Genomic DNA, 23884 nt, shown 5'->3' on the forward strand with positions numbered 1-23884 from the left:
AGGTACCAGGGTTGTACTGAAGGAGAGCTACAAGCTTCATCATAGATCTTTATTTACTGATTTAATTGCATTTATAAGCAAGGGAAGGTTGGCAGTCGTGATCTATCTGGAATTCAGTAAAATATGAGAAATCTTTCATTAAACTGGAAATGATTGCCTATGAAGGGTGGGTCAGGAGACAACAACAGGCTCTGCTGACTGGAGACCCCACGCACTGCAGAGGAACCAGCAGTGGTCCATGCTGGCATTACCAGTGCAGAAGAGGACTGGGAGATTGCACAGAAAGGGTTGGCTGGTCTTGAGATCTGCAATAATAAAAAAGGGTGGAAGAAATACTAGAAAGTACATAGTAATCCATAATTTTTTTGAGGAGGCTCAACATGACCTGATGGGAGGAGAAATGATAGGACAGACTCACTAGATGCCCATGAGCCACTAAGGTGACACAGCAATGAAAAAGTCAGATATATTTCAAGGAGGTATTGAACAAATCATTTCCAGGAGAGGCAAGGGAGTGTCAATTCCACTGTATAAAGTCCTGGTGAAATCTGAGCTGCACTGATGGGCACCATTCAGGTCATGCAGGCTCAAGAAGGATGAATTCACACTTGAAGAGGTGCACAGGCAGGCGACAGCAATGCTCAGGGAGCAGAAACTTTCCCTGTAGCACTGCAGCCATCACCATCTCTGCTACATGGGGCTGTGGGAAGACACTTGCACTTCTTCCACTAATCCAGTAATCTTCCTCACAATGCAGAGAGGGACTGAAAGAAACTGTGTATTTCAGCCTAGCAGGATGAGGACTGCTCTCTAGAAATACACCTAAGATTGAACTCAAGAGTGAGAGCAGAGCAAGTAAAATTCCTGGACAAAGCTGTCAGGGAATATGTTTAGCCAGGGATCAAAAAGGGCATAAGGCCAAGCCATGAGGGAGGTGGAGGGGTCACAACAGACCCACCAGGATCAATTGTAACAGGTCACATTCAGGTGTCAACAGGTTTGCAGGGAGGACTACATGATATGGCTGCCTGAACTCTACCGCCTGGAAGGCTTTTTCCAGTCCTACAGCCTCCAGTCACTACTAACAAGTATAAATTGCAATGGTAGGCTTATAATCTTTGGGACAACTTCAGAGATTTCCTGCTGGCCTGAGCTGCTGTAATGGATCATGCTCCACAGCCAGTTGAACATCTGTGAGACAAGCCATGGGAAGATTGGAAAGCACATGACAAAATTTGTCTGTGCTGCTGCTGGGCTGGGAGTCAGCTGCAATGTCTGAGCCACACCATGACTAGCAGGGCATTCACCCCTCCTCAATGATTAGAAGAGGCATGAAGTTGGAGCAATGTTGACCAGGTGCTTTTAGCTCAGGTACCTGAAGCTGAGCCAGCTCAAAGGAACTGAGACTGAGGGGTTTGGCAGTCTTGGTGCACAACATGACTCTCCTGCTTGTAAAGAAAATCATATATGCAGTACAGAACCAGGCAAAAATGAAGCTTTGCACTAAAATGCTTCAGTTTTGTGTTTCTGTGAACAAATCTGGATCATTCTTAGAGTAGTTTTTATGGGAAGGCACACCTATGGTTAGAGAGAACCAGAGGAGAGGGAGAAAGCAGGATTTATATGCTGCACAGAGGGCCAGAGCCTGGGCTCCTACACAGGAGAGTTCCAATGGCACAGCTGAGCTGCCATGGTCCCTGCTAAACTGACTGGACTTGAGGTCCTTGGCTTCGTGGTCATGCCTGACTCATCCGTGGCAACTCATTGGAGAGTGTTGTTCCCATATTTCCATAATTGTTTCGTTCTCACTGCATCCCCATGTACTAAAACAATGTTATGACATAAAACTCTTGCTGTTCATGTTCAGTCTGAGAGCCGGGCCAGGGGTTTCAGCATGGGACACGGGAGACTCATCAGGACACAGCAAGAAGTGTCACTGCAGGAAGATGAGGAGCCCCTGGGAAGTTCTCTCTGATCTCTGATTCTCTCTGATATATTTGTATAGACCTGCTGTATGGGGAATTGCCGTGGGACTTTTGCAGTTCCTAAGCTGAGAGCAGATTTGGCTCATGAACTGCAGGTGGAGGACACACCAGCAGCTGAACTCTGTGCGAGTTTTCCTTCAGAGCAACACATGGCAGCAACATGTGTCATGAAGCAGGCTTGTGGTGCTGCTCATCCTTGTACAACTGCATGAAAAACTCAGCTCACAGGCCTGTTCTCAGCACTGTTTCAAAGAGCAGTGAGTGCAGCACTCTGGAGCTAGGCCTTTTCCTCCTCTGAATCACCGCTGCAATACTCTTTTACCAATATCTGACACCAAGGCAATTCCTGCAGCAGCTCATTTTACAAAGGCGTAAGTCATGTTCAAAGGTGGTTGCCAGCCCACTGATGTGAACAGGACAGCTAGGACAGTCGGGACTGGGGATCAGGTTAGGATTTCAAGCACTTCCCCGTTGGCCACAAACCCTTTACAGAAATGCTTTACCTGACACCATCTCGCCTCCGTAGCCCTGCTTGATGAGTGAGAAGACTGCCTTTTGCTGGAGCGCGCAGTCAATGCAGGCCTGAACAGCCTGCTGCAGGGCTGCCGACGGTCTCTCCGGCCCAAAGTGCTCTGGGAGCTGCTGCACTTTTTTTCTGTCAAGGTACGGCCCCAGATTTGCTTGTTTGTTGACGTAAATGCAGACTGTAGACACAAAATCCCAAGAAGGTTATTACAAAATGGCCCTGAGAGCATCCTAGCAAATGCTAGCTTTATACATTTCTATTTACGTCACAAGCTCTTCTATTCACCAGTGAATTGCTGCTATTTGAGATGGCACAGCCAGTCTTCCTTGCACTGATCACCCATTGCCTAAGTGAAGCGAGCTGAGTTTAGGCCTTGCTCAGTGTCACAGGTGAGGATAAGCTACATGAAACTAAAGAAGCTCCTGTGTGTGCCTAGGGTCTGCTGTCTTGCAGACTACCTTGTCTGTGAAGCTGGAGACCAGAAAAAATGCCCAGGGATTGCAGGACAGTGACTAGCAGGGGTGACCTTACAGCAATGGGTAAACTCCAGTCTGAGGTGTGTTTTGTGTTTGGATTTTTTCTCTATGTGTTTTTAGACTGGTTCATTGAGAGGCCCTCTGAGAAGCACTGCTCTGAGATGAGTTTTGGGAGTCTTTGATTCCTTCCTGCTTCTGACCTTAATGCAGCTGTGATTTCTGGAGGGTTATGCTGCACTGAGCTGCACACTGCAATGGCAAAGACTCTGGTCTTTGGGAGCTTTCTGACCCTCCATGTCCAACCCAGCATCACCTCAAGGGAAACTGTACATCACGAGTAGTGCTAAATCCCCATTTGGGACCACAGCCATGTGACTGTGCCACAAAGGGAGTCTGTGAGGGGTGCCCCAGCCTCTCTGCAGCCAAGCCCTGCATGCCTCCTCTCATATGCCATTGCCTGCGAAGGCAGTTTTTCTACATGCCATCAGGCCTGCCGGCAATAGCCAAAAAAATCAGTGTTCTCCTCTCGCTAGCATAAACTTATTTTAAGCTTGGCTGAGACTAACTGCGTCTTGGAGGAAGTGGAGATAACGCTGTGGTAACTAAGGGTGACTAAGACACAGCCTAAAGTCAGGCTAAAGTGAGACATATTATAATAGCTGGCTGAGTGTGCTCAAGCTGTCATCTTTCAGACAATATAACATTATCCTCTGACAGAAATCAGATATGTGACAAAAAAAACATCAAGCAGAGTGGAGGACATGATGACAGCTGTGTAAAGTTGGAAATAATTTACAGTTATCACTGTAATGAAAATCTAGTGCGACTGTCACAGTGCACTCTGCTACCCCATCCCTCACTGAACAGCAGAAGGGGCTCAAGCAGTTTATCCTGGGTAAACAGGAGGATAATAGAGATCATACTTATCATTACATAGCACTTTACACCTTCCAAGTGCCAAACAAACAAAGGGATAATGCACTGAAAGACAGCAGCAGCATGCATGAATTGCAGGGGGCTGTCAGGGTGCATCTTTCCTGACGTGCCACCATGCCAAACCTTGCCAAATCTGCAGGATGTGGCTTCTGCCGTGACAACCCACCGGTTTTATCCAGGGCTCAGCTGCAGGAGGGACTCTGCAGCCTGCAGGCAGCGTGCTGTCTCCTTCACTGGGGAGCAGGGGGCCCTATGGATCTTTTCAGTGCAGATAGGGAGGTAAAAGTTGGCTTAAGCCTGCCTCCACCTCCTGCAAACCCTGCTCTGGTGAGAGCCTACACACACCATTGGGAAGGTGCTGGGAGAAAAGGTGCCGGTGGCACGGGGACAGGCAGGTGGAGGGGCGGGGTGTCACACCTGCAGAGCCTGAAATGGCCCACAGACCTCTGCCTCTGTGGCCACCCCAGTGACGTAGTGGGGCTGGTGGACTGTGCCTCTCTGTCCCCCTCCGAAAGCAGCACTGGGAACACCTCTCAGGGCAGTGCTATGAAACACCATTTGGCTGATGCTTGCCAAGCGCTTTGCAGTCTTCGCATGTGAAGGGATAAATGAGAATAAAATATATTATTGTCACCATCATCACTACATTTAGTATCATTCTGCTACCAGAGCAGATGGAAAACTTCTCCTCTGTGCATCCCAGCTAAGAAATAATGGGATTTATGTGTTGTGTTTAGATTCTAATGTTATCTAATCCATTTCTCTGCTGAAATCTCAGGGTAAATCAACTGTCTTGTTGATTTTCTTCTCATTTACATCAGTTTAAAAACATTGACCTATGTTACTTCTGGTAATATAAGCAAAAAAAGAATAAGGCTGTGTTTTCCCTCACTAGTCAAAAATGACCAGGTCTGCTGCTGTGATAAGGCATTGGGGTTTATGTGCTGGTAACCCTGACTACAGACAGACCATGGCTTCTCTGTCCTTCTCCCCACAGCTGGAACAGATGCTTCATGTTCACACCGGGGTTTAGTCTGGTCATTGCAACACATTTGATGGGGTGAGTGTTGGGTATAAAATGGTAGCATTCATGGGATGTTGATGGCTGCATTTCAAAAGGAATGGATCTGACATCTTCACTAAACTTGACACATGGCAGTCAAAATATAGTCTTGCAGGACATCTCTGTTCTTTGTCACTGGTCTCCAGTCTAATCTACAAACACCCCCATTTTCATGAGCTCTGCCTATTCTGGAAAGCACAGCATCCTGCTCATCCCCTGGCCAAGGAGCACGTGAGGCTGGGTACCTGTGAGAGCCTGTGGGGTGGCCGAGTTGGGTATCATAGCCGCATCCTGAGGGATTGAACTAATATCCGGCTCTGGTGTGCTTCTCGGTGGAGAGATTGCTAAGGGAGTCATCAGTACGCGAGACTTCAGCTGCAAAAAATAACCAGTTGGGTAATGAAAGTATACACAAGATATTCCAATTTTATTCCATGTACGTCATGCCCCATGAACTCCCACTCATTAGCAATCTGCTATTGCATCACTTTCTCCAGGCCAGGAGCATCCGTTCTGCTCCCGGGAGGATACTGGAGCCTGAAGCCTGACTGATTTGCCGCAGACAGCAACGCCTTAAGTTACAGGATGCAAATATTATGCCACCCACCGGATAGTTATTTACACCTGAGCAAATTGGGTCTAACACTCTAACAAATCAGCGCAATGGCATTTTACGACCCATTTCATGTGGGTGTAAACAATTCTCCACAACTTGGAAACATGGGGTCTTTAACTACATCATAATTTAGGGTCAAATTCTGCTCTTGGTTACAGGGGTGTAAATCTTGTGTAAATCCAGTGGCACCAAGAGGCTACTTCGGGCAGACACCCATGTAAATAAGATCAGACCGTGGTTCATAGTGTGTTATTGCCAGGTAGTAAATACAAACGGCTGCACTGTTGCACCCAGTAATCTTCATTGACCTGCAAAGCAGCTTGGAGAAGTGAAACACGATGGGAATTTACGGTGCAATATCACTATGTCTTTACGCTTCCAGTACCTGGCAGCATCTCACCAGTCAAGCAATGATCAGGCCCTCATAATTATAAAGAGCTGACATGATTGATGTGACCTGAAGGTACCACTCTTGCTTTTCCTTTTGCTACGAAGGGAAGCAGGGTGAAAGCAGAGAGCCAAGCACACAGCTGGATGGTTTATATATTTACATATATATATATATGGTCTTCTGGCAGGTGATCTTTCTGTTGTTGTTTTTCAATGGCCAAATATAAAAATGCTATAAGTGACAAGTGTAAGAATGAAAAGAAATATTTAGCCCTGCTAAATTTGCAGAGTATCACTTCTCTCAAAGCTTACGCCTAAGCTGGCAATAATGTACAAAGTTCATTTGAGGTAGAAATGAAGCCAGACCACTACCTACAAACCAAACCTTGAGCAAGTCCTGGTGGAGAGAAGTAATTTTGGATATTCATGTTGTCCATGATTATGATTACAACTGTCTAAGATAATGATCACTGTTTCAGTGTAATGGTAAAAACAGAAAGCTGCAGAACAGAGAGGGAAGACTTTGGACTTAGTGCCATTCAAGTGAGGTTTTAATTATTAAATCTTTAGGAGTTTGTATCTTTCCTCAGTTACAGGCTCATCCCAACGAGGGCTTCACTAAAAGAGAATTCAGGGTCTCTCTCGCTTTCAGTAGCATGGTAGCCTGTACTGGGATGGTACCTATCAAAATTAACAAAAAGGCCATCTTTGTGGAGATGGGTGTAATTTTTGTCTGCCTGACCTCCACCAAGCACTTCCTGAACTTGCTCCTAGAGTTTTCCTCAGAGCAGACTCTGTGGAAAGATGGTCACAATAAGCCTAAATGGAAATAAAAGCTGGCTCCTCATCCAGGCACCATCCCCTGTAGGACACTGTTCCATGCCTGGGGCAGAGGCTGTATCCCACCTGCTTCAGAAGTGCCAGGCACCACCTCCATCCACATGGTGCCACTGCATCCCTCCCCTGGGGCGGGTTAAATCCCTTTGGATTTAGTCTGAACGAGGGAGAAAACATTCAATAAGTGAATCTAAGACAAACTATGGATTTGACCTCCTGCTGTATGGCAGCCATAGGGTACTAGGGACCCTGAGCTGGCCCCTGCCTAGTGTCAGTCCTCACCTGCCTGTGTTGTCCTGTTTTTGTAGGGTTGTCTTGCCTTCAGATTGGGATCAGTAAAGGCCAGCAGCAAAGTGCTGTTGGTTTGTTTTCCAAGCAATTAAAATAAACCAGAGGAAAACAGGGATTCAAAAATCAACATCCCCATCCAGTTTGGGGTTTATCCCATGTGAAATGGCAAGAAGCAACATGATTTGTTATTTTCTGTAGCAACATGTCGATGACTCGCTTTTCTACAGTGAAGTGTGCTGGCACTGTGAAACTTTGGGTAGCCCCTGTGGTAGGCTTCTGAGCTTGCTTTTGATCACACGCATATATATATATATAAAAAAATATGTATACATATAAATATATGTATAAATGCATATATACATATGCGTGTTTGTGCATAGTATATATACAGAAATAAAAGTATATACATTTATAGAGATGTACATACATACTTGTATATATATTTACATATACATATATATACACTCACACATGCACACATCTACATAGATACTATTTTGGAGACAGCACACCTAATAACTTCTGTTTAACTTGCATGTTGGCTCCTTAATGTCCTTATTGGCTCACAGCCCTGTGTCCCCAAACACGGGCATACAAGTCCCCTCTCCAGCCCTTGAGCCTCACGCACCATCTGAGTGTGCACCAGCGCCATCAACCTGGTGGAGGTGGGCTAGTACCCAGTAGACCTTTTTCTCTGCCTGTTCCTTGGCTCTTGAAGGCCCAGGAAGGCTTATGTTCAAGAGTAAATAAACAGAGGGCAAGACTTATGTAAATTCTCTAGTTTGGAAACCCCTTCTTGACAGTTTGTTGTTTTAGCGAACAGTTTACTGCAAACTTAATTGCAACAGTATGTGCTCTACAGCCTCTGGATACAGATAAATGCCATTTTATTAGGGGCAGCAGAGAATGTGCCTTCATTAGATCCAAATAAAACAATGCCTGATTACAAGAGACAGTACACTAGCAAACACGGCTTAAATACCTCCTGGCCACTGAAACCCTGAGTAGTCCCTGAATATCACTAAGTGTAAATCTCAAACTATTTCATTTAAAGATGTCTTTTCTTGGACTGATTCTTCTCTATGAAAAAGCCAACCCAACCAACCAGCTGACTGACTGAGAGCTTGGCAGTAGAGAGCACATATGCATGAAAGTGAAGAAAAGCAGTGAAGAAGAGAGAAAGAGAGAGAGAAAAGGAGACAGAGAAAATCTGTCAGAGCACTTTGGGAGATCCTTGTGGTAAGGCATTCAAATCAGCTTTTGAATATCAAGTGTCATAAGTTTTAATATGCACAGCATGAGATATAAAAGGCAATGGTTGCTTTAAAGCAAGATGTACAACCAACCCCTTCACTCTTATGGACCTTCTACCATGGAAAAGAGCTCAGAGAAAGCTGATCAGGGATTTAGGGTAGGAAATAAGTGTGTCTACTTCACCAAAGTCACAGTGCATTAGACACAGAGAGAGCATGGGCTTTTGTGTCAGCTGCAGGCTTGCCTGAGTATGCAGTGGCTGAAGATGAGGAGGACCCTGTTGAGTCCTGGAGCTTCTGTTAGGATCTACACACCCCTTCAGAGTAGTCAGGATTCATCTAGCTGGTATTTCTGTCATCCCACACCAAAAAAAGTGGAAGAGGGGGAAGAACATTTCCCAGATAGCTATTTGTTTTCTTCTGAACAACTTCTCTGCCAGCTTGTATAATAAAATACACTGGAAAGAAACAGGATGAACCACAATGCAAACTTTCCCTATACTTTTTTTAAACCCCTTAGATCACAGGTCCTCATCTTTATGGATCCTAGTTCCCCTGTACTGGTTGTTCCTTGCCTTGACAAAACATTTGCTAGAAAAGTCTGATGTTCACCCCATCCCTGTGGGTCTGTGTTCTTCCAACCAGAAAGGCAGAGGCACCTCCTGGCCATGGGACCTTTTGCTGCTGGAGAGAAAATCACCTCCAGCCCCTGCAGATGTGCACACGGATGTGCACCAAGGTGAGTGCCTGGGTCAGCCAGGTCCTGCTGTGTGGGCTTCCAATGACTGGGCAGAAAGGTGCCATTAAACCTGCACCAGGGAGGCACAGAGCTTCTGAGTATGTATTTTGGTGTCCTTGGCTATACCTCACAGTTTCTGTGCATTAGGCTGCGGGTGAGGAGGCTCATCATGAGACAAGTCAGGGTTCAGCTCAGTTGCCAGAGCAGAGAGGGGTCAGCTCTGTGCTGGTAAAGGCAAAACACACTCCCACCTTTACTTCTTGTGTCATGCAATAACTTTCTTCCACACAGCAAATGATGCAGGGGAGTCTGCACTCAGCCTTCTACATCCCCTAAGTGTTTTGCAGTGAATGAGGCAGGTAACCTTAAGAGGAGCATATGCAACCTTGAAATCCAAAGCTATATCACAGGACTGGTGAATAATCAGGGCATTTTAAGGTTGTCTGTGCAATCTCAGTCCCAGTGTGTCCAAATCCTGACTGCTTATTTGTCATCATTAATAGTGACTTCTATGGCAGCGGGGGAACCCTATGCACTGTAATGGAAATTGTCACTCTACACACCATCCTGTGCAAGGGTGACTCTCGCTGCCCACTCCACCTGGCAAGAGCTTGCAAAGTCCTGGCCAAGTGCTCTCCCTGGGCTGTGGCCACCTCCCCAGGCAGAAGCTGCTGCGGCAGCACAAAGGGACAAACTACCCTTGGGCTGCTCAGATGGGGTCATCGCTTTGTTGCCCTCTTGGGAGGGGTGTGGTGGTCTTTGCTGCAGCACTGCCCCATGCACGTGTTGCTCCGATGTCTTCTAACACCGCAAATCCCCTCACGATGCTAACAAAGCCTTCTCTCATACAGGCTTTCTAGGCAGCTATTTGGGGCTGCCTCTCACTTACAGCCAGAGAATTAAAACAGATCCATCTACTAACCTCCCCGCTGGCTGCCAGAATAGGCTTTTTCCTAGAGATTTAGACAGTCAGGAAGAATATTGTGTTTAGGGAAAATGTAATATTTTATGGCAAATAGCTCCACATCAGGTACAAAACAGTTTTTGGAAAAACAGCTGATGAAATTTTATAACCAAAGCTGTGAAAAAATAAACAGGATAGCGAGGAAAAGGACTTTGCTTGGTGGTGAAGCGTGATGAAATGTCATCTTAGGAAGACACAGATATTTGCTTTAATATCAATGAAAACAGGCAATGGGTCATCTGGCTATAAAGAGCATGTGATTAAAAATGTCTGTTATTCACATCTCGGTCAAAATAAATTTAAATCTAGGCTGTAAATTCCTAGTTTGCTAAAAATTCAGAAGTATTTTTCCATCTGTTCTGTAATAATTCAGCTATCTGGTTGCTATAAAGAATTTGGTCGTCTGCCATTTGGGCAGGGAGTCATTTTTTAAAATGTGTTTAAGTCTCATGGTATCTGAAAGTCATACAATTAGCAAGCTAATTAAATCAAGCTAGAGTTCCCCATCAAAAAAATGCAATCTTTGACTCACGCTGGGGAAGTATTTTTGATGGAAAGGGGTTCACTTCAGCTGAGCACACAGCGTACAAAGGCGCCTCACAGAAAACATCACTTCAGTGTACAAATCCTATAGCGCAAATAAACAGCACCAGGCCAGATGCCACGGATGCTACAGCTCACAAGTGTCAGCTCCAGAAACTTAAGCCATCAGTTATAAAGGGATGCCTTTTTACTTGCTGTCACTCACGAAGAAATAACATCATCCCAGATTCACTGCCAAAGGAGGGACGGCATCGTCTCCCCGCGAAGTCCCTGGGGACAGGGAGGAGGCATGTGTGGTACCCAGCCAGGGGAAAAGCTTCCCCTTGGAAGAAGAAGGGACAATAGCAGTCAAATGCTCAGTCACCTAGGTCTGAAGTGCAATGTTAATGCAGTATTTTAGGAAATCTAAGTCTCCCTTTTCGCTTCTCCCACTTACAAATATGTGGTGGTTGGTGAAAGGCTTTTTCACAGATGGATGGGTGCATTTTGGGTGGAACAGAACATACTCCCCAGCATTATTTTTTTTATCAAATTAAAAATTAAATGTAAATGCAGGAGTAAGAAATGGTGGTCATAAGACAAGTAGGGGCAGAAGGGACAGGGCCTGCTGAAACTCTGCATACAAGGTCATTGTGGTATTTGGGAAATCACTTAATCATTTCAGGGACTCAATTTAACCATATCTCCAAAGTATTAACCCAGATTTGAATGGTTTTGATCAAAAGAGCCTACAAGTGACCCAGATTTACTGATAGTAATTTAAATTTTTACTTGTAATAAATAAATATAATAAATAATAAACTTGCAATAACAAGTACCTCAAGTAAAACAATTCAGATGTTTCTGTCCCAGAATTTTAACCTAATACTGAAGTGAAAAATAGTAAGTATTTCCATATCCCATATTTTACAAAATACTAGAGTATTTGCCCCACTCTTAGCTTGGACATGCAGTTCTATTTTGGCCTACCACTATAAAATTCTGAGGTATTCCCAAGAGGGACACCTGAGCCTGCTGTCAGGTTGGCTCTGCTTGGCCGCTGCTGTTATATCATTCACGTTACCAAAGTTAAGGCTTTTCAGAAGAAATGGGAAACTGTGGCTGGAAGTGTTTGTTAGCCATGCAAGGTCTGTTTTCAGCACACACTAAAACACTTCAGAATGTGCCCCCATAGCAGAGAGGGGTATGGATGAAGTAGGGAGAGCATGAAGAAACAGGGGAGAAGGCAGAAGATGAGAAAAAAGCATTAAGGGCTGGGGTACTGATGTCTTCTGCAGTAGGTGTTGCACAGGGGGTTGCAGACGAGTAGGGGATTCTGGAAATGGGATGCAGAGAGGTGGTGAGGAGGGCTTGCCTGGAAGAGAGAGGAGGAAGGATGGAGGTAGGAGGGTGGGAGAAAGAAGGTCTGGCAGAGGGTGAAAAGGAGAGAAGGGCAACAATAAGGGTAGCCTGCTCTAGATAAAGCCCAAACCCAAGTTCCTGTGCCTGAGGCTCAGCCAGCAGCACTGCGCGTGGGGCCTTGCTGCTTCCCTGTGAACCAGGAGACACCCAGGGCAACACCCGGGGCCAAGACCTTCTCCAGGGAAGGCTGGGGCAGGCCCTGTGCCTGCACCACTTCTGTTACTCGCTTTTCTGTTTTGACATCAGGAACTTAAGCAGCTATTATTTTCTAACAGTGAGCAATTTGCCCTCCTTGTGTGACAGACTGCGTGTCTGTACCTGTTCCCATTAAAAACAAGGAACAGGCACAGCAAAAATGTACGGTGCCCCTAGCTGGCTGCGGACAGAGATGGAGAGAATTACAGAGCAATCTACTGACAACAAGACCCCTCACTACAGTGTAGCTCACTTTCACTCTCCAGAATAAAGTCCCCTCCCCTCAGCTTCGTGGTCCTGTTCTTGCCTGGCCTGAAGCATACCAGTGGCCCCACTCCTGCCGGTGCTGAGCCCACCAGGCGGTGGGGAGTGGTGTATGGTGGGAGAGCCCCAGCCTGCCGGCAGCATGTAAAGGGCTTAAGGCGCTCGGGGTTTCTTTCTTTAGCCCTGCCTCCCCACCAGGACCACACTGAGACTTGGGCATGATTTTCCCCCAAAGTGAGCAAGAAAAATAACCAAAACTACCTTCCCCTCAGTAAGTGAAATGTCATTACTTTCTAAAATGTTCCTTTTTTTTCCTTTCAAAACTAGCTTTTTTTTTTCTCCTTTTACTCCCACTCCTCCGTATTCCTTTCCTTTTTCTTTGATTTTGTTTCATTTCTAATCACTGTTAGTGAGAGAGAAGAAAAAAGTGACAAATGAGAGAGAAACACTTCCCACAAGGTGCACAGCCATCTCACACAACATTGTGGGAGGCAAGTTATTTTCAAACAACTCAAACTAAAATAACTGTAAACTTTACAAAAAATAGATTCCCTCTATTTTTCACCAGCTCGGATAGAAGAGAAACAGTCTTCTCTTACTTTTTTTGCATTGCTCTGCCCCACGCTTGCACAAATTTGCTTCTGTTCCTGTTATTTCACCTGAAATTCTAGGAGAAAATGTATTAAACACCAGGAGGTGGAGAAGGAGTGTGAAAATCACATATCTACCTTGTACCCAGGTTTTCTCCCTCTCTTCTTTGGGATCTTCACGACTGGCAAAGCGCCAGCCGGTGCCGAGTAGAGGTTGTGAACAGCCATTTTGATGGGTGCCGGCTGGAGCGGGGGCCGCCCTCGCTTCCTCCCCGCCATTCTGGGGGACTGCATCTCCCCAGGGGCCAGGCTGGTGGGCAGGCACGGCAGGTGGCTCATCTGCCCCGGGGCTGCCGATCAACCAAAAGGGAAAGAAAAAAAAGAAAAAAAAAGCACTTTTTATTTATTTTTCATTTTAGGTTTTTCATCTGAAGGCAGTTTTCTTATGCTGTCATTTTCCCTGTTACTGTCGACCATAAAGAAGCAAGAAGTATGCCACAGGTGTGCACTCCTTGGTGGGATTCACCTGACCACAGCTTGCTCATCTTCTCCAAAGTGGGACAAAACCCCTGTCATGCCCGTTTCTCTCCACTGATGGTGAATACAGTACAGAGAGCTGGCTGAGGTGACAAGGCCTCTATTGCAGATGTCTAATAGGTGGATCCCACAACACGGTGAATCCACCTTAACCCTACATTCTGCAGATAAGTGTGATGAAGGCATGAGCTCAGACCCATCAGTCAATGCCTGCTTTCAGAGGGGATTTGGAGTAGATGACCTCCTGAGGTCCCTGCTGACCTGGTGTTCTTCCTGAATTCTGTGGTTCTGCAAATCCTCTCTCCCTCACCTTGGAAGTGCTACCAATTCCACAGCAGACTTCCTTCCACTTCATACACAGCACTCATTAGTGGGGAGGCTGAACTGAACCGTGAGGCTGCCGACACAAGGTAGCCACGTTAGAGCAGAATTGCCAAACGTTTACTCTCTGCAATTTTATAGCATCTGTTACCATGCATGTTAGTAGTGGGCTTTTGGACGTACTCCATCAAAAGCTGTTATTTCACTGCAACTCCATGCAGCTGATGAAGTTGAGCAGGGGTAATGGACTGAAATCTGGTCCATTTTCCTCTGTCCATGTTTTAATAAAGAAAACAAATATACAACCATACACAGAGTACCAAGGGAATATGCAGCATTCTTCACAGCTTCTGGCAAGGGTCATGTGCTAACAAAGGTCAATAAAAAAACCACTGCAGAAATACATTTTCAAATGTTGGTTTGTCCAGGCATATGCTTTCCTGTGCGTGGGCAGAATACTAGTCCCATACATTGCTAGACATAAGGGTCTAAGCAATTCTCATGCTTTTATGATAAACCTTGCGATGGCTGACGTTTTCAATTTCATGCTCCCTCAAGCCAGTGATAATGGAAGACTCCTTGCTATCCGTTTTTATAGAGCAGATTCATAGTCCTCTCAGCTACAGAGAAAAGACTAAAGATGTGGTCCAAGAGCATCCTCTAAGCTCAAAAAACTTCAAGTAAAGGTTTGTTTATTACCACAAACAACTACAAATTTTTACAAAATCTACAAACTATAAAATCTACAAATTTCTCACTACACTTCAAATCTCACACTTTCAGAACCCAGTGTGATCAGACTGATCAGAGCTGACATTGCTGGGAATGAAATCGGAGTTGCTCACCCACAGAGTGGGAAGGGTACCACTTGATAGGGGCCTCTGGTGACAAGTGTCTGCAGCTGGCGACTTCTCTGCTTCCAAGGCAAGTATGTTTTGTCTAGTTAAGACTTTGTAAGCATGACTGGCTAACAAGCAACTCACTTCTTATCCAGTCAGTAGTTTACACAGTCTGCTGTAGAATAAGAAGAATAGAGAGCTCCCAGCCCTGCCTTCCAGAAAATGCATTTATTTGCAATATATTAAAAATTGGGATTTTTAAATAACAGTAGGGCTATCTGCTCAGTTCAGACTAATCCATTATATATGACAGGACTTATAGACTGACTATAAAATTTACAGTCTTCAACATCAACTGTCTAAAACTCTCATGAAAACACTGAATGTCTAACATAAGATCAAAGCAAACCTGCAGTGCCTAATTTACTGTATTGACCAGGGCCACTGTGCTTACACTCTCCAGGCATGCTCAGCCAGCTTGGGAACCACCTGAAATCCTGCCATGGGGCTCTGATTTTTACCAAATACAAGTCTCGTGTGACTGCAGAGAGTATACTTTCAGGGTTTAAAGCATCAGGCTTGCCACAGCAGGAGTCAAATGGAAAGCCTCTGTCTATCCTAAGCACCACTGCTTTCCTTCTGTCTTCAAGGTCAGTGTGCACTGTCCTCCCCATAGTGCTTTCTGAGGGACACCCTTGGTGTCTCTTCCACCTCCCAGAACAAAATGTTCCTGGGACTTTACGTTACAGGCTGGGTACAGGCAGGGAGTTCAGCAGAGAAGGGAAATGCAAGGATTACACTGGATTTGGCACAAAACCCCACTATGAAACCCCAGTGCTTCAGGCTTTGCATTTTGGTCTGCTTTAATCAAAGCCTGGCAACACAAAATTTCGTGGAGGAGCTTGGCAGAGGCCAAGGAAGTCAAGCCCAGTCCAGGTTTGCTCCTGCCTGGGAAAGAGCAGTGGTTCCTATAGTGGGGGACCACTGGTGGCCATGAGGCTGTGAAACAGAGGTTATGTACCTGCACTGAACACCACACTGCATTGCTTTTGTCATATTCTCCTTTGATGGTAAAGGTAGCTGGTGGCACCTCAGAAACTCCAAGAGTTAACAGCTCCCAAAGTGCTGACCTAGAGTACTTCTTTGACTGAAACGTTGCTTTCTTTTGCAACTGGTGAAGTATTAAACACATGATGGGCAGGAAACACACTAAATATTAGCAATCACAATTTTTTTATCCTCTCTGCTCTCAACACTTGGGACATTTTGCTTTGGCAAAACCTCTTAAAACTCCTTGCCACACGTGCTGACACACAAGACCCAACTGGACTGTGCACAAAATGATCTCAATGTAACATATTTGAATTGATACAGCAAAGACAAGAAGTCTACTGCAGTATACAAGCTGTTGTTATTACACTTAATTACAAGCACAACTGTGACTTGATTCTCCTTTCTTGTATGCTAAGGGAAATGGAGAGCACCTTTGGTGACATTTACTGTGTTACGCTGTTGCAGATCCTGGAAGGCAAGTGTGCTCCCCAGCAGTGGAGGAAGACAGCAGACAAGAAAATTTGCCTCTGTCTGATGGTGTGGGGTGACAGCACGACCTTCTCTTACAGCCAGGAAAAAGCTCTTGGGCAGGCTGGAAAAACATGCAGTCAAATTGCAGGTTTGCCAGAGAGGCAAGAGGGACGCAGGGCATGTCTGACTGCCTCCTGACAAAGTCAGGGTGTTACCTCGGAAGGACTTTCCTGGGGCACCTCCAACTGCTGCCATGGCCTGTGCTTGACCCATGGCTCAGCCACTGGAAAGCTTGGTGGTTTCAAGGCAAGTTAAGAGAACTTGATGCAATTTAAGGGCAGATTCAAGGAAGCAAATTACAGGCTACTAACAAAGGCACCGCCTCAGTTCAGGAAATGACTGTAGTACAAATAGCCTGGAAGAGTATTTTGGGAGGGAAATTAGTATACATTTGCCCTGTCCTTGTACTTTTCCTAAGGCGCTAGCTTTGGACAGCCGAGGATGGTGCAGCTTCAGTCTGACCTGGGTCTATCACTTTCCTACTCTTAGTTTAAAAATAACAGCAGGAAACTGCTTTACATTTATGGGTTCTCATCACTTAATGCAGGGCAAGCCACAGGATAACCTTCCCTTACTTGTCTCACAAACATTGCCATCTGAAAATTTAATTTCCAGCCCTGCCTTCCACATTGCCCCATCAGATCCCAGAGAGGAGGCAGCAGGGAAACATCTCTCCTCACCCCAATGCCTGGGTGAGTGCTGCAGGAAAGGTGAAGTCTTGTCTCCTCTGGGGAGCAGAAGTTCTGCCATGACTTCAGAGGATCCTAAGGAGCACCCGGTGGACAGCAGACTGGCCCCGTGGAAATCCAGGCGTGGAGAGAAAAACATGCCCTTTAGGATGTTCCTAACAGTCCATGCTTTGCACTGTGCTTGCCCTGCATCATGTGTTGGTGTATGTGCTCTATGATTAGCAACTATAGCTGATAGTGGAGGGAGCTACAGTGCATTTCCTCCCAAGATGAGTATTTTTGATGGACTGCAAAGATCCATTCTTAATAAAAGTAAATGCCTGCAATAAATGCAGCTTTTAACCTGCGCTCCAGTAACTGCAAGGGCTGAAGGTAAAAATATCACATTAAATTTTATATCAGTAATTCCAGAGGATGATCATTTAAACTTGGTTTACACCAGGTCTCACACAAACCCGTGCCTGGACTGGCACGGGGATGATGCCTAGGGAAGGAATAAGCTATTCATGCCTCAAGCCAAAGGAAGGTGCAAAAGTGCAGCTGAAGGAGAATCCCTTCACTCCCAGTACAGCCACTGGTCCCAGCTGCAGAAGGACTCTGACCCAGGAGTCCCTGCCAGCTCTTGCAGCCCTGCCTCCAACTCTTGACTGCTGCAGAGCTTCATATCTGCTAGATCTACATACTCAACAGCCAAATGTGGAAAAGATATAAACTTCTTGTAATCTTGCCTGTCTTTCTTTCAGCTGTTGTTCAGGAAAGCACACTCTGCAGGGGAATATCATGTTATTAAATGGGAGTGAAGGGATACTTTTCAGGCAGTAACAGGACCATTTTCCCCTCCTTCTCTGTGCACTGCAGGGTAGCCCTTTGACTGTGACCTCTTTGAGATGATGGCCTGCGGAGTAGATGAGCAAGATGAGAAGCATTGCGTGATCTGGAAGCAAAGTTTTATACCTGTGTGCTCCTCTTGGGTAGTATTCAGGGATGTGAGGTGTTACACATCTCTTCATCATGAATACCAAAGCAACACTGCATACTACATGAAAGGCAAGTGTTTAGTGAAGCAGACAGTAGGAATTTTTGCTAATAAAAGCATTGAACCAATATTCTCTGCATTTCTGGATGTGATTGTTTAATTGCATGGAGAGCACCCATCTCACCATTGCTTAAAGAAAGGTTAGTATAATTTTTCAGCCATAGCATGAAGTTCTTCTGCAAAGCCCTTCTCTTTTCTTGCCTATTGCCTTAGGGATTGAAGTGAGAAGAAGCTTCATCTCTGAGGGACTTTCTTGCCCATTTTGACCCCAGGAAGAGAATTTCTACATAAAACCCTTGGACTGTCCAGCCAATGGGATCTGAGTAGAAAGGTCCATTTTCCCAATCAGTAAAGAAACAAACAACAGAAATATCTGTGCTGGCTGTGGGAACCAAGAATGGGATTCACCTCACCTAATTTCAAACCCCAGTTTGTCCGTCACCTCAGTATAGGTGCCTCCAGTCATTTCAGATGTGATCTCCCTTACACCTCGTGTCACATCTGCTAAAATGTCTTGGGCACCTCAGGTCATCTCAAGTGGCATTAGATGACTGTTTTAGGCAAACAGACTTAGCTATAGGCAATATTCAATAACAGATTAAGACACCTAAATGCCTACAGCTAGAGCCTTATACAGAGGTGTCTCTGTGTGTGCTGGGTGTGTGACCTTCTATGGGATCAGTGGAGATCTAGCCAATACGGTTGAAGGTGTGCAGTCATTCAGCTGACAAGATATAGATGTAGTTTGTGGTGGGCTCAGTGGATCTAGGGTCCACTGACCAGGTGTAATTTGATGGTCATGGGAACTTTGTCACTTCCTTGTAGACACCTGTATTTAGGTGTCTTAATCCAGAACTAATCTCATTTCTAAAAGTTGGGTTTGACTTGTCTATTTTGTAACCAACATAAGGGTGGGGTTAATCATGTCCTATGTATATATGTTTCTTCTGTTTATAAAATGAGCCAAGGATAACAAGCTCATATCTAGATATCTACAATGCCCAGGTGAATCCCACCATTGGTTACTCATGCTTACCCTCAGTGGCCAGTTCTGTCTTATCCTGTCTTCTGGATATTTCTGGCTAATAGTGGAAATGCATTGCCGAAGAACGCATTGTATTTTTGGAAGTGGAAATTCAAGCTTCACAAGTAAGAAAGATTTGAGATTCCTGGGCTTGTTCCAGCCTCCCTTGAGGTCTCAAGTGAGGAACTTCCTACCCTTTCAGTGTTGCTTCTCCCACATGTCCTACAGCATCCCCTCCAGGAGCCAGGAAGACAACCATACATGCAAAGCAACTCGCTCAGGACAAGGCCAGCTGATGGTAGGCTCCAGGCTCCTCAAGCTCCCCATACCCTAACCACTGCCACATGTTGATTCTCAAGGAAAAGTGGGCAAAATGTTTCAGTGCCTCTCATTTGGACAAAATAATGTGTTACCCCTCTTAGTTCCTAGAGTAGTTGAATTTTGCCAGCTATCCCATGTTTTAAACGTTCTCACAAGCAGTTTAGAAAAGGCCGGAGAAAATACAAATACCTTTTCTTCTGCTTGGAGACACTCCCAAGGAGATTGATCCTTAAGTATGCAAGAGAGGTATTTGTGAGTTTTCACACATGAAGCAGTGTTACAGCAAAGCCTGTAAGGAGATACAAGGAGGAGTGAATGTGGTTTTTTTGTTCTGGGCTGTAAAAACATGGATTTCTAATGAGCTGTAATCTTCTGTTAGAGCTGGTAGCCATATATCATTATCTCCCTGCAGCACAGCAGAGATTTAACTCTCCTTGATAGAACTGAAAGTAGTAGCAGTATCCAAAACAACATATACCAGCATCAGTCACTGCGTAGACTCTGTCTACCTTGCCTTGGAGCCATTGTGTCAGCCAGAGAGACTTGGGAGATGGCAGCACCAGTGAGGGCGAGATGGGCAAATTTTCCTTCAGTGACATTGTTCTCTGCCTGAGACATGCATGTCAAAAAGGTGGTAGATTTTTGTAGTCTACTTTCCTGCAGAATAAGAGTTCATGTATTCACAAACTCATGCTCTCCTTCACTCCTCATATGACTTTCGGGCTTGTTCACTTATTTCAAACAAACCTGATGGGGCACAAAAGCAAGGGGTGCAAAAGTTTGCAGGTGTAGTGGAAATGTGTAAAAGACAGAGATGTGAGACCCCAGTTGTGCCCCCACATTTTTGGCCACCTGTTTTATGAGACAGTGAGAGCAGAAGACAGAATATAAAAGCTTCTATGCTGGGAAAAGCTCTTATCAGACCTGACACCCTCTCAGACACCAGAATCAGGCAGTTACAAGGCACAAATCTATAGAAAACCAAACATCTTTCTTTCCTCTGCTCAGGAAACTACCTAGGGCTGTTCTTTTAATTGCTCCATGTTTGAGTTTGTCCTCTGCTTCATGGATACTGAAAGAGGTGCAGCAGCCAGTCTGGACATGGCTGGCACACTGCTGCTCAGCTATTTGCATCTCGGGAAAGCGTATTTCTCTTTGCAGCTAGTTTCAGCCCCTTTTACCTGCATGTCTCCAGCTGCAAAATGCACTGAATGTTACATTACAATACCAGTTGCATGGCTCTTTATTAAATAATTTGCCAGAGGATCCAAATCATACTGAATTCAAACAAGAAAACATCTATTTACTCTCGCAAACATGTCCCAGTACAGCAGAAACCCAGCAAGCGTTTCTGCCATGGGTGCTCAGCTGGCTGCTTCAGGCTCACCAGTGGCAGAGCCCCTTCAGAAGGGGCCCTGCAGCAGGCTTGCTCTTCAGCTGCTGAGAGCAGGTCCTGCAGATCTGTGATTGGTATTTTCACAGTCATTGCGTTGGCGTGATAAAGGACCAGGCATCATGCAAGCAGCATCCAGTGCCGTACCCTGCCCTCTTTTCCCTTTCACCATCTGGGTGCCTTAATGAAGGGGCAGAGAGCTGGTAGGAAATAGCACAGTATTCTTCAAAATCCAGACAAAGAGTATTGATGGTGTCTGCTCCTTTCCTTATTTCTAAGAGCAAAAGAAAGGAAAAATGGTTCCCGGTGTCATCTCACAGCCTGATTTTTTTTTTTTTTTAAGTTAAATTCAGCAGCAGTGACAGTGCTGTCCTTGAGGAGGTGTTCTTTTGAAGGATAGCACCCTGGTGACAGCAGGTAGAGAAGTAGCTGCGTGCCCCTTCTCACTCAGGGTTGCTTAATGAGCCAGAAGAACTTGAAAACCCTGGCGAGAATGGGACCCCCAGGAGCAGCTGAGGCCAGCCTCGCCTCCTGATCTTACCTTTCTTCATTTGGCCTGACATTTTTGTTGCAGACAAGTAGCCTGTGGCGGGGAGTTGAGGAAATGAAACGTTACGGAGAGCGAGCGAGTGCAGGCAGAGCACCAAAAGAAAGATGTGAAAAATGGATGCGATGGGGCCATGTGAGTGGCAAGGGTCGCTCTGCTGAGGTGGTCAAGCCAAATGCGCACAAAAAAGGGAGAAAATAAAGGCAATTCCTTCCTTCTCTCTCTCTCATATGTGGAGCTAATAGCACCACTTCTGATATTGCAGAGAAACAAGAAGAAAAACAGTGCATGGACTCAGTCTCCCACCTCGATGAGCTGCAGGAGAGGGTGGAGTTCCTCTTGCAGGTCTTTGCCTCAGACTGTGGTTTCCCATTTGCAAGACAAAGTCCCAGCAAAACAACTTGAGTCCCTCCCCTCACTACCCTGAAACCTCCTGCTTCAGCATCTGGGTGTGCATAGGTGACATTTTGGTTTGCTAAAAAGAGCATCTTAACATCCCCTGTCCTGAAGTCCTGAGGATGGTAAAATGTAGTGGACTGCTGGTGAAGCCGTCCAGGAGATGTGCAAAACTCCCTCTGCAAGCTCAGAGAGGCAGGATGGAGAGCTGAGGCTGGGGGTTGAGTATTACAAGTTTGGTATTTATTATATAAGTAGTTACTCCTGCAGCCTTGCAGTCTTTTTTTGCCAAGCCTTCCTATCAGCCTACCTCCACTTCATCTCCTCACCTTCCCCACCACATCTGAGAGTCCTCCCCTTGGCACTGACAAGCTTCCAGAGGAGGTAGATCCTCTCCCCCATTGCCTCCACAGGCCATTACACTCCTGCTCAGGAGGCAGATGGGGAGCTGCATCCCGCACCAGCATCTCTTTGGGTGTAGGGAGGTGTAATGGAGGGCTGCTACCTTTCCAGACTGCAGTCAGCTGAAGATACGTCCCACAAGACCTCCACTCGCTTCCCCGCTGACCTGCCTCTGGCCATCTGCAGTCCAGGACCAAATGACTTTTCCAGCTACCAGGAGGACTGTAATGTAGAGCACATTGCTCTTTTCTCCCTGAACTACCGGACATGATTTCCAACACCAAGATTCCTCAGCTCTAGTTTCCCCAGCTCAAACCCCGAATGCTGGAGATGCAAAGATGTCCAGGATGTCTGTCATTAATTAATTAGATGACACCGGAAAAAATCTTTCCCTAAATACATGAATGTTTGTAGCACTGATAGGGCTCCAGCCCGTAAAACTCAGGCTGTGATTCTGAACCAGCAATTAAATTTAAATTGTGCTTTGTATTGTAGCAGGTCCCGTTTCACATATTCAGCCAAGCGATTGCTAGTTGAGACGCCCTTGTTTCTGATTACACACTTTGTCAGTGTAATTTACAGGTTGCTTTCCAGAAGTCCCCTCCTGCCATTAGCTTTGTTACCAGGGAACTTGTGCGGTTAACAAGCTAACCCTCCTTGAACTACAGACGCACAAAGCAGTATCTTATTTATCTACAACCTTCAGACCAGCGAAGAAAGCACTAACTTCTCTTTTGAATGCAGTTACTTTCTTTCTCATCTTCTGCGTCTTGCACAGAAACCAGATGCTTTCATCACCCATAAGCCACAGATCCTTCCTGCTCTCTGTTAAATTTTCAGGGGCAAAGATTTGGAACAAATGAATGTGAAATGAGCAACATTTATATTATGGCCATTTTAGTTCTCCAGCTGAGTCTGTAATTGGCTAATACTCGTATTTTTTCCCTCTCACTTGTCTGGCAGTACTCTGGCCTTTTCTTTTATAACTGCTTGCCTTTTCCCTCCTGCGCCCCCATCCCCACCCCCACCCCATTTTCTATAGTTTTTACATTTATGGGACATCTTCAACCAGTGTTTTCCATAAATGGATAAACCTCACAAATCTGCTAGCTCACTTCAAAGAAGGATGCCCCATCCCTGGAAACATTCATGGTCAAGTTGGACAGGGCTTTGAGCAACCTGATCTAGTTGAAGATGTCCCTGCTCACTGCAGGGTAGTTGGATTAGATGACCTTTAAAGGTACCTTCCAACCCAAACTATTCTATGATTCTAAGGATCCAAATATCTAGATAATTCCCTGAACTGCTTCCAGTGTTTTCTTGAACCAGCGATGTATTGCCCTTCCTGCAGGAAAAAAAAGAGTTTGACATTTATATGTAGCAGGAAGAAGGAGCAGGTACCTAACTCAGAGAAGGTCAATGTATTCAAGTCAGATGGTGGGAGATGGGCAGGGAGAAGAGGCAATTATCCCACACTTCTCATTTTTCTAGATCCTATGTGCCCTCTCACCACACAGAATCACTCTGGGATGCATTTGGGACAGGAGAAGTTGAGAAGGGATTTTGTACACATTTCTATAGAGGTGATGGACGAGAGCAAATAGAAATAGCGGAGACAGTCTCATCAATGTGACACAAACAAGCAGATGTGCAAGGGTTTGGGATGCTTATCCCACTTGCATGCTGCAATGAGAGCTGGCTGGGAAGTTTTGGAAAACACAATGTA

At 45.5% G+C, this 23884-nt stretch overlaps 1 protein-coding gene across 3 annotated transcripts in view; it reads right to left on the reverse strand.

The window, feature by feature from the left end:
• The window catches only part of SCML4 (Scm polycomb group protein like 4), a 72608-nt gene that overhangs the window by 32946 nt on the left and 15778 nt on the right, over positions 1–23884 (reverse strand). For 2 of the 3 annotated variants that reach the window (XM_074864743.1, XM_074864742.1), the window contains 3 exons: positions 13208–13419; positions 5232–5361; positions 2489–2689 (listed from right to left, as the gene is read on the reverse strand). In XM_074864743.1, the coding sequence (XP_074720844.1) occupies positions 2489–2689; positions 5232–5361; positions 13208–13408 (532 nt within the window). In that variant the 5' untranslated portion in view covers positions 13409–13419. Of the gene's footprint in view, positions 1–2488; positions 2690–5231; positions 5362–13207; positions 13420–19609; positions 19659–23884 lie in introns of those variants that run through there. The other variant, XM_074864744.1, reaches the window with a different exon arrangement.

Source organism: Strix uralensis, chromosome 3 (genome assembly GCF_047716275.1).
Source record: "Strix uralensis isolate ZFMK-TIS-50842 chromosome 3, bStrUra1, whole genome shotgun sequence".
Taxonomy (NCBI): domain Eukaryota; kingdom Metazoa; phylum Chordata; class Aves; order Strigiformes; family Strigidae; genus Strix; species Strix uralensis.